This window comes from Pollachius pollachius, assembly GCF_949987615.1.
Source record: "Pollachius pollachius genome assembly, chromosome: 10".
In the NCBI taxonomy this organism is placed as follows: Eukaryota; Metazoa; Chordata; class Actinopteri; order Gadiformes; family Gadidae; genus Pollachius; species Pollachius pollachius.
This window is the reverse complement of record NC_136943.1, coordinates 15771413-15783187: the sequence shown is the minus strand read 5'-3', so window position 1 is coordinate 15783187 and position 11775 is coordinate 15771413. Positions and strand designations below refer to the sequence as shown.

Sequence of the window (11775 nt, the reverse complement as noted above, 5' to 3'; positions counted from 1 at the left end):
ATTTTGTATAGATTTATACAATAAACACTAAGTGATGATAGGGCTATGATGTTTGTCCATGTATCTGCAGTAAATTAGGAACTGGAAAGTAAAGTAATAAGTAGTGAAGTTACTTTTCAAATGCAGTAACTAGTAAAGTAATATCATTATAATTTATAATTAAATAGTAATAAGTAACTAATTACTTTTTTGAGTAACTACCCCAACACTGGCCAAGCCTATATTTGCGGCCCGCATGGCAGTAAAAATATACAGTGATATGATCATGCAGTGAATACAGATATTTTAAAAAGAATTCAAAACAAGCATATATATTACACAAAACCTGTTTAAAAACTAATGTGGCTGCTCTCTTACAAACAATGCGTCTGAATTATTCCAGAAAATAATACTAAACAGCTCACATAGGACAGTTGAATTAGCCTCTTAATTTTCCCCTCAAAGTGCACCAGATTGATGCATTTTACATTGAATGGTAAAAAAAAATGTATTGAAGGGGGGTATTCTATGAACACACTCGTTTTGATTGATAATATTTAATTCATTATTTTTTACAAATATTTTAATAAAAAGTAATAACTTATTCTTCAATTGCTTTCATGTTATGTGACCAAGATTCTCCACATTATTCCAGAAAATAGTACACAGTCACACAAGTCTTAATTTTCTTCTCGAAGTGCACCAGATTGATGCATTTATAGGTTAAAGGTACCAAATTTTCTTCTGGGGGAGCATGCCCCCGGACCCCTCTAAGGACTTGGTTCACTCCACAGTTTCACAAAATTCTGTGGGAAACTGCTTCAGGGATGACATTTTAACGTGCAGCCATACTTATGTATGACTGGACTGATAGGTCTTGATATTTTGCGGTTAAAATGTCTCTCCTGTTGACTTTGTCCTGTCAGTGCGGCTCTCCTAAAAATAATTGTGAATAAATCTCAAATATTCAAACATAATCACAACGGTGCTGCAGCGCGCCGCTTCCTATTGGTGCTAGGGGCGGCAATTGATGCGCGTAGAATCTGCGCCGGTGTGTAGTCACCTTCAGGGTCATGTATTAGGGAATGGTTGTCGGTTCTATGGTTTGGCAGACCTGTAGATTTCCAATAGTATTCAGTGTTTTTCTAACCATCAAATGTGAAAGAAGTGGGGAGAACTATCAGCTTACAGCCATGAGATTCATACAGCTCTCCTTAACAAATATAAAATAGGACGCTAGGCCATTATGTCTCCACCAGCTACTAAGACAGAAGGGTTAACAACTGATTTAGGGATGGCTAATAACTTGAAATGGTCCTAGCCATCTATCTTGCAAAACAAAGACTGCCTATGTTTCTCGAATGCAATTAATTGTTTGATCACAATACATTTCCACACGTTTGAAATAAGGATTGATGCTTTACTGACAACTTTAGCAACACACCGTTAAGCTGTAGCGTTAGATACATCTCCCCTCAAGCATTGATGCGCAACTGAGTGTGCTTTCACCTGCTGTGTTGGGAACCGGTTTCATCCTGCAACTTTTGGAAGAAACCAATATGATAAGGAAGGCGGGTGAGTGCCTTCCTTTTAGCCATTTATTCTGTTTAATATTTTTAGATATATTTTTGATATATTTTCTCTCTAAATACTAGGTCTTTACTTAGCAATTTCTTATAGAAAATAATACGTTTGACTCATTATATAAAATTATCATAACAATAACTAATCCAAAAATAGTGATAAAATAAATTCGGATCGGGGCAGGATACTTATTATTCGAAACCCGGGTCTATCAACGCCAATTTACATACATAAGACTACCACCGATAAATATCAGTAAACGTTCCTAAAAATAGTTATATCGGCATGCAATGGGTGCTATCAGGCTACTGAGATTGCACACATTGCGCCGGTGGCGGACTAACTGACGTTACTTGGCTCAGAGACTGTAGTTTTCAAGCTCCAAGGGTCCGAACGTACAGCAGGCGGTACCCATCTCCGTTCCTGACCAATGAGATACCGTCCCTATTGTGCGTCTCGACTAATGATTAGACATTCACTGATCGAGGGACCGCCCACTATGCGCTCGGATCCTTGGGCCTATGGACTACCCCTGAATAAGCACGGGTGTATGTTCCGCTACGGAAGACATTTTGAGTTGTTTGCGCTGCTCTGTTGTCTGAACAGCAGGGGTTGGGTGTTGCTGGAAAGCTAATCTTGTTCACGTCGACGCGACAGCTGAGTGTACACAGAGCAAAGGGGAAATCGGATTCAAACGTGACTTCTATTTATTTGCAATCATCGTATCCAGTGAGCCGCACAACGCCAGCCGAGTCCTAGATGCTAGCTAGTTAGCATTACCTAGCTGGCCTACCCTCTTCCTCCTCGACACTCGGTCCCTTCACACACACACAATGGCTTTAAAACGAATTAATAAGGTAACGTGGTGTTTGTTTGTTTTTACCCTAACACATTTACACCTCTTCATCCAAAACACAACACGCACTTGTTGATTCATATATGTGCTAAAACCAGGATTTGCGGCTGCTATATCATTCGTCAACGCTGTGGTGGAGCTAACACTAGCCTAGTTAGCCTTGCATCATTCCGACCAAATTTTTGTAATAATTATAAATGGTTCTAGGTGGAATGTATACACGGCATTAATACACAACGGTAGCGTCCAGTCGCGTTGTCACGGTAGTATGTGTTGAGATGGTGTGTTAATGTAATTCTGAAGTCATTACGGCGCGGCCACTGCAGCGCTTCATCCCACACAATAGTCCACTCTACTGACCTCACCGTCAAGGCCCTGTGTGGATCCCTACACGTCTTCTGATTATCACAAAACCCTATCTCGCTTTTCACTGCCTACACGCCATCATTTGAGTTGGCATCCAGTAAACCATCTTTCCATTAATAATCTGTCTACTTTTGATGTTTCACTTTCTATCCCTTCGGTAATGCAGTGGAGGTTCTGTAGGTCGCACAGACCACATCCCAGAAACACCGGGCCCGTGTTTATGCCTGCCCTTTTTTCAGTTATAACTGAAGCTATAGCAGAAATGCGATATGACAGCAGCAAGACTGTCACATACCAACACACAGCACAACTTTCATTTGGGGTTTCTGGAGACTGAAATCCAAACCCTGGCATAGCAAGTGTCTTCAGTCCTGTGCGGCCTCTTCACCCTTCCCCAATATGCCTGTGGGGTAAAAATAGCCCTCCACATTAATGCCTGCATATTTACAATATTCAAGGGAGCCAACTACTACGCAAGTTTTATGCGTTTCATTTTTCAATATTACTTGTACGTCATGTGGTCATTGAATGTACTGAAACGACTCCTTAAGATAATATGAGGGAGGGTCGTTTGCAAAGATTTAAATACAGGACAGAGCTACTTACTCACCTGCTCCATGGTATAACTCCCATTTAAATCCTGTAGAGTATTTGCTTTAATTTGCATTTCTTTATTTTTCTTTTATTTGTAAAAGACTTAAACACTAAATGTGGTTGCCCCCCACTGAGTGTGTTTAAATCACTTCTTAGTGCTGGTCCTCACTCCTGCAAGAAAAATTGAGGTATATGTTATGTGGTGTTATTCCTGTATAAGCCAGATGTATTTGGTGGACGGAATCTCTTAAGGTAACCAGAGTTTCGTCCCTCTCATTCCCTGATGACAGTAACAAACATTGGCTGTTGTCATTGTCTACATGATGGTCCAACTTGTTAGACTTGTTTCAGGTTATTTTACCTTTGTGCAGTATCTTAAGTCGATGAACTGATACAAGGAGGAAGCGAGGTTCTTGTTCTGCAAACTTAACTGTTTCACTCGTTGCTTAAAGACCAATCTCTTGGTTTTCGACTGAACAGTTGTGGTTGAGTTCGTTTTGGTTCTCTGGCATTTTAATGTGTGACTTGGAATCCGACATTGTCTGATTTCCTGGTAAGAGACTGCCAAAGTCCATCATCAAAACCAAAATAGCTTTTTATTAATTAATTAGTATTGGGAGTGAATCAACCAACTTTATCTGATCAAGGAGTTGAGTTTGAATTAATGAATTGGAAGCATCCATTTTAAAGCACTTCAAAAATGTTAGTCATTTGAAATAGGATTAATAAATTTTAGATGCCTACATTTTACTTTACGGCTACCAAAAATGCACCGTCATTGTCACAGGTAACATCATATAATTGGTTGCATTGTGTTGCTCTGGCCATCGGAGGGCAGGGAGTGCCAATATCAACAGGTGCGTTTGTGGAATGTCAACACAGACCATAAAATTCCCCTAGATTGTATAATGTAATTGCATTACACGATTAAATAAGACAATATATATATTGTACCTAGCTGCACAGACTAAAACAGCCACAAGAAAGCAGCTACTACTAGATATGATTGTTAGTGGTTGCGTTGCTGCAGACATGGTTGCATGGTTCCATTGATGTGGACACTCTACTGGTGTTGTGGAGCAACATATCGTAGAATGTGTGCTTGTTTTCATGTTTGAGGCTGATGGTTGATAGGATGCCAATATCGGGCACTGGGTGCCCTTTTGCTGTGTTTATGGATTTGCATAAAGAAATCATCCGACTATCCATGATATGCTGTTCGCACAGCACATCTGAGAAAGCCTGCTTTGTGTATGTGTAGCTCAATTGATACATCTCTGGGAAAAATCTTTTCTCAGTTTACTTTGTAAACCCTCAATGTCCATCATCTCAGCCTTGATCTCATATTTTCCGTTTAGCTGGGCTACTCAGAAATCAACTCCTCTGGTCTACCATATATTCCTCTTTCTTGGATGTAATGTCTGTGATGGAAAGGGTTATTGCAATATTAAAGAGCTTTCCTCCTTCCCCCTGATACTGCACAACTGTGCAAAATATGGATATAAAACCATGTGACTTCAGGCAATATTTTAAAGAAAATGTCATCCAAAAAGGCATGTCCAACACCAAGAAAGTAATCTTTGATTTGAGTGTAAGACTAAACAGGTTGAACGAACCGTAGGTCTGTAAGAAATGCGTGGAAGGCGTTGCACCCAACTACGCTTGCTGTCGTTGTTTTGGTCATGTTACATGGGGACTCTGGAAACCATTTTGTTTCCTATTTGAATAGCTACAGGCTTTGCATGTTGAACTCCTGGTGATAAAGGGCTGCCTTAACATAAGGCCATGCTAGATGTCAGTGTCTGTGAGCCATACACAAGGCTGTGAACGATGAGACGTGGCAGTGTCCACCCAGACCTGTAGTCGATCTTTAGTTTTTGAGGTGTGTTGTACTGGCCAATCAACATCACTCCTGGTCATACAGGGGGCCCTTGGAAAATAGTCATTCAGAAGGTTCTGGATCCTTCTACTTCTGTTCTATTGTTTCCAAAAAATGCATGGTTTGAGCTTCTGAATTGTTGGTTTCACATGTTGGTGGACTGGAGGCAGCCCCCCCCTGACAAGGCTAGGATAGACAGTTAAGTAATCCAGCGTTCTCTGGTCTGGAATAGGGTGGCATATTTTGCACTTTCCTTTAATAGTGAACAATTCAATTATCGATTTAATGATTGACATACAAAAACGTATGCCTTTTTCTCAGTTTTAAGTTTTATTCAAACAATTCCAGCACCACATTAGGTAAGTATAACATTAAATCTTGAAGCACAGACAAACAGAATAAAAAAAAAAAACAAGCCTCTCGCTCAAAAAGGCTGTTATTGTCTGCATGTCCTTATTCACAAAATGGGGCTGCCAAAAAAACTGTCAAATGGGGTGCAATCACTGCCTTTTCTAACCCAATTTTTAAGAAATATTACATAAAACATGCATTGTTGGGTGACACATGTTTAATATGTAAAATTCTTAAGTGATTAATCATTAACATCCATAATCTGGAATGTTCTGCGGTGATGAACGAGTTGATCAAGATTTTTCACTCTTCTGCCTTGCTTCGTTTGATCCCTAGCCCCACTGTTGTGTGTGTGTGTGTGTGTGTGTGTGTAGAGTCTTTGATTTTGTGTGTATGAAGTTGTGATATAAGAATGTTGTTTCGGGTGTCTTTGCTTGCACTTGACCGTGATGCGTGTATTGGTTGACGGGTGTATTGTGTGTTTCCTGTCCTCAAGGAGCTCAGTGATCTGTCCAGAGATCCCCCTGCGCAGTGCTCTGCAGGCCCAGTTGGGGATGACTGTAAGTCCCAATTATATTTTCTAAGTCACAATACAAATCAATGGTGACAACATAAATAGTACAAGAGCAGTTGTATCGATTGATCCATTTATATAACAAAGTCATAATTCTTACAAGCTCTTTTCACAGCTAACCATCAAAGACTCAATTGATATGATTTGACTCCCAATATAATATCAGTTTATTGCAAGCCCCACGTTTCTTATTAATGATAATATTGGGTTGTTCATAGTGTTGTGTGAAAACTTTTTTCCTTTTTTCTCCCAAGTGTTTCACTGGCAAGCTACTATTATGGGACCTGTAAGTATACATTAAGCTAAACCTCTATCAAATATACAGATTATTATTGATGAGCTGTTGGAGGTGGGGACTGATGATCTGCTGCTGCTCTTTTTCCCCTGCAGAATGACAGTCCCTACCAGGGTGGAGTATTTTTCCTCACTATTCATTTCCCCACAGATTATCCTTTTAAACCACCCAAGGTACGTCTCCTGCCTCATGGTCTCTCGGGGCTCGGTTACACCCATCCATCCACTTTTGTGATCAGATCTTGTCAGCACTAAGAGGCGAGCATGACCGGCTCATGCCAAAGGCTCATGTACGCCGATGAGTACCCGCTTAGATCTGGTTGTGTATTAAATTTGTTTTGGGGCGTTTCCTGTATCCTAGTGGTCCACCACCACCAACGTATCACCTTTTGTTCAGCCCACCGATGTGTTGGTATCCGCCGCGGCAAAAAGTGTCATCGGGTCCTTCAGCAAGAATCTATGGCTGGAGAGTGCTTATTTCCTATCTATTCATCGTTCTACGGGCCATTAGTATTTAAACCCAGCAAGACTGAAGTAGGCTAGATGAATATTGGACACGACATTGTAGGCTGGAATGGGTCATACACTCTACAATGACTTGTTCTACAGCAGCTGAGACTTTACTTAATTTTTTTGTTACACAAAGGCCAGTTACCCTGGGGAGATATCAGGGAGGTACGATGGTATGAAAAAATGAATGCCGCCCGACCATACCTCCTTACGCAGTAACCTTTAAGTGGTATGTGGTAGCAGCGTGACCCACCGCCAAGTCAACAAGAAATGTGATTTAACGGCTGTGTAACAAAATTTGGATCCAAGTAGCTAGTTCATCTTCGTGTAAGTGTTTTGTGAAGTCCTAGTAGACTGATGTATTACACAGAAGTTACTTAGGATGGAATGCAAAGGAGTTTTGGCAGTTTCCGACGATTCGTGCAAGGCTGCCATTCATGTCTCATATGGATTGTTTCTGCTGATTGCGGTCCTGTGTAAATAAATGGATGCCATCAAAGTCCATTGATTTGTGCAGTCTATGGTCTGGACGCAGGAGCGGTATGTGTTCACGCTCCCAGACTGATCTAAGTTTAACATTATGTCCTGATGGGCCAGTTGACAAGTCTTATACATAGGTGGTCTGGGTCATTGTATGCATCTGATTTCAGTGTAGTGTTGATGCATTCCAGCCATATCCAATTGGATAACCAAAGGGGCAATTAAAACCATGCCGCATTATACCAGGAATTTATTTAAATAATTGCTGGGAACAAGACCTGATCACATATTTGGCTTAAGTTCACATTCCAGTGTTGGATGTGGCTGCAACATCTGTGAGATCTGATCACAACATTCGTATAGACACCAAGGGTAACCGAGCCCTTGTACATTGCATTATTACTTTTAGTGTGTTTTCCATCCATAATCAATCTGATAATTTACCCATCCTTCTCTTTGACAGGTGGCCTTCACTACAAGAATTTATCACCCAAATATAAACAGTAACGGCAGCATCTGCCTGGATATATTGAGATCACAGTGGTCCCCAGCGTTAACTATCTCTAAAGGTAAACCGGCTTGTTTCTTCTCCAACCCTTCTCTCATCTTCTCTAAACCTTCAGGTCTGTAAGCCATGTCTGATGGAATATAAATGTATGCCCTTTGGTACGATGATACATGCATACGTTCTTAGCATTTGTGGGAAAACAAAAAGCCCTAACCCTGACAGTGTTAAGGTTGTTTTTCTACCAGTCGGAGCTGTGCAGGACCACAGCTCTGAGATACTGGTTCACTTGAGAAATCTGAGAAATCCTGTAGTAGTCGTGCTACTATGAGGTGTTCAAGCGACCTATGCGGATGCCATTTTGTGCACTATTAACTTGCGTCACTTCATCCATACCACCGCTGGGAAAAAGACCATGTCAAAAACAAATTGGCTTGGTTTAACGAGATTCTAAATCTAGTGGTCGATATTTAGCCAAGGGTTTCCTGAAATTCAGCCAATCCTTTAGATTTTTTCTATTTTCGATTCTATTTATTTATCTAGATATTTAAGTTATTGATAGGTCCTAGGATGTTAATCAATGTTTACGGTTTACCTCTCTTCTCTTGCAGTCCTTTTGTCCATTTGTTCTCTGTTATGTGACCCCAACCCTGATGACCCACTAGTGCCAGAGATCGCCCGTATCTACAAGACAGACCTCAACAAGTAGGTTCCCCTTCCATAATGCAGCACAGGGTCCCCTCAAACCCACAAACTTACTAAGACACAAAAATATTTGACTGCTATTAGGCTAGATTTGTGCTTCATAATGGGACTACAATTTACGTTTCAGTTGTATTCAAAGGCTATTTTAGCTTTATGTTTCCATATCGTCATAATGAACGCAAACCTTGAAAAAAATCTTGCCAGTTAACAAAGAAAACATATGCTTTACAGGGAATGCTCATGTTGGAGGTGTGTGTTCACGTGCACTGTAGTAATCCCACATCAGGATGTGTTCATGTACACTTCGGTACTGTGGTAGCAAGAAACCAATTTCGACTGGCCGATGAAGTCCTTCAAAGTGCATCTAATTTCCAAATAGTGGCATGTAAATATTATATATATATTATATTATATATAATTTGGAGGAATGATTTTTATCATTTAGCTTCAGATAGGTTGTCACCATAGAAGCAATGTTCCTTGCAGGCTTTATAAGAGGGGAGAACATAATATTTGTTGGTTATTGTTTGTTCAAAGTTAAGCTTGCTCCCTTTCACAAATCGCTACCAAAATCTTTTGGCTGAAGAGAAAGTTGGGTTCATTAAATTCTGGGAGTGCATGTAGAAGATAAATATAAAACAGTAAAACCAACCCTCGGCATGACCTGACCCCTATTACAAAATGGTCACTTATGAACGGTCATGTCCACTTGAGTCACAAGAGGGTGGTAGAGTCACCCTCAAGCCTGTCCTGCTCGCCACTCCCCCCAGGTATAATAAACTGGCCCGAGAGTGGACAGAAAAGTACGCCATGCTGTGAGGGTAAGGCCACACCCACATGCTCGGGCTTGTGTGATTGTTTCAGACCCCTCTCTGCAGTGACGAGAGCCTTCTTCTCTGTACTAATCTAGCCTGGTTGTGGCTTTTCCAAAACCTGCCTGGGCCTGGCTTTACCAAAACCTGCCAGTCTAGGAGGCCTGAGCTTGCTATGTTGACCTCAAAGACCTAAATGCTTGTTTGTTGGTTTTTCCTGATTTGATATTCTTGTGATTGGGGTTTTGTGAAGTGTTTGGCTTGTGCCGATGAGCACGAAGCATGGGCTGATATTGGAGCGGTTGATGGGATCCAGCATCTCCTAGTTTGGAAAACATGCTCATGGTCTAAATGCCTTTTTTGTACATTTTGAATATATTAGCTGTAAGATAAGGAGGCGTTGTGGTCATGGTTTTGAGCCTATAAGTAGCAACTTGCAGAGCACCTTGTTTGTGTCCTTGTATGTCTCGTGGAAACATTTTAGTGCCGGGTGATCTATAATGTCGTCAAATGCAGCAGTTCTTGGATAAGTCCAATTGTGAACCCATTACTCTGTTGTATCACATTGAAATGTTACAAGTCATGATTCCAGCCACTCACACCCTTGCTAAGATGAGCAAAAATGTTATGCTGCATCATTTTGATTGTTGAGCTAGCAAATTCTCAAGATTCATTTGGTCATTGTCTCGCAGCTAATAGTAATTCAGATGTGGTATGGACCCTATTTTACTACCAAATATGTTGATTAAAAAATGTAACCTTATACTGACTCCTGATAGTGTCCACTCAGATGTATGCTGACAGAGCAGCGCACCAGTTGCTACAGTCCTCAGAGTCGGATGGTTAAGTGATCTATCATATTGCGCGGACATTGCCACAGTCGTTTTTGCCAACTGGCAGGTTGCTCTTTAAAGTGCATGTGATTTTCCTCGATGCTCCTTGACCATATCTGAGCTTTGTGGTTTTCTCTCCTCAGGTACAACAAGACAGCTCGGGAATGGACCCAGAAGTATGCCATGTGATTCCTGGTCCCCCCCTCCCCCTTCCCTCTATTTCGTCATAGCTGGAATAAACTGTCAATTACTGTTCGTTTTTTGCCCATTTGGCCACACCCCCTCATTAAAAAATGCATCTTTATTTTGTGCCCCTTATCGCCCCCTGCTCTGAACACCCCTATCTCCCCCCACCTGCCCGCGGTCAAATGCATTTCAAAACACCTTCATCTGCACTTCTGTGCTTCCTTAAAGAAGCCAAGCTGTACCAGGAGCATGTACCTGTTTAAAAAAAGAAAAGACACAACAATGACAGCCCCCCCCTCCCACCCCCATAAACGAGCAGTCACTCCGAACTGACAAGACAGTGTCAACTCCAACTCCCCCCCCACCCCTCCATGCCATGCTTTAAAACAAACACTGGGTGTCTCAGCGCCATTTCAGCCCTACATCTCTAGATCTCGCTCTCTTTCTCTCTCCCTCTCTCTCTCTCTCTCTTTAGACCAGACCAGCCTGGAAGGCTGTTCATAATATCAACACCTAACTGTAAAAAAAAATATAAACGAAAAAAGACAAAAAGGCGACTGTTTTGAATGGAGAACTGCTAAATACGACAAATAAATCCACCTGCAGGGTAACACGGTTTAAAAAATTAAATGGAAAAAGAAAGCAATGCATGTGGAAGCTAAAAGTGGTGAATGTGCTGCTCAGGATTGATTTTCCAAGGTGAAAGGCACACTTGTCTGCTTTTAAGGTTGAACTTTTTCCTTTTTTTTTTCTCTTTTTGCTTCCTGGTTGTATTTTTTTGTTTTATTGTTCTCCCCGGGGGGTTTGTTTTTAGATCGGAGAGCCATTAGTTTATCCGTCATCCTCAACACTGTCTTTTTTTTTTTTTTTGTTGCACTGAATACATTTTATTCAAAGCTCTCCAAGGCTGATTGGTCAACTAATAGCTCTGCTATGTGATGTTTTTTTTTCTCAATAAAGTTGAACAAATTGCACGTCCGCTTTTCATGTGGTTTATACTTGCACCTCTCCCTTCATTTGTAATGACAGCATGAGCCTGGACCTGAACTCCTGATACAGTGCATCAGCATTGTCCCTTACAGAAACGTTAGAGTAGCTTCAGTGTGAAAGGCTGGATCTGGGACTTCATAACAGGGGTAATCAGCTGTCAGTGGTGAACCCGCCTTTTGGCCATCCCTGTTCAGACTAGGGTTATCCAGAATAAATTGATTTAACCGTGATCAAATTTATCAAGCACCTAGATGTTTTTCTTTAAAGTCTACTTCTA

General features: G+C 41.1%; 1 protein-coding gene across 1 annotated transcript; it reads left to right on the top strand.

Moving 5' to 3' along the window:
* Positions 1-2110: 2110 nt before the first annotated feature.
* On the top strand, positions 2111-11482 carry ube2d2l (ubiquitin-conjugating enzyme E2D 2, like). Its single transcript, XM_079745244.1, has 7 exons — positions 2111-2420; positions 6106-6169; positions 6438-6469; positions 6574-6651; positions 7931-8036; positions 8584-8677; positions 10466-11482. Exons 1-7 carry the CDS (start codon positions 2397-2399, stop codon positions 10509-10511), a joined length of 444 nt encoding a protein of 147 aa, XP_079601370.1. The 5' UTR covers positions 2111-2396; the 3' UTR covers positions 10512-11482.
* The last annotated feature ends 293 nt before the right edge of the window (positions 11483-11775 follow it).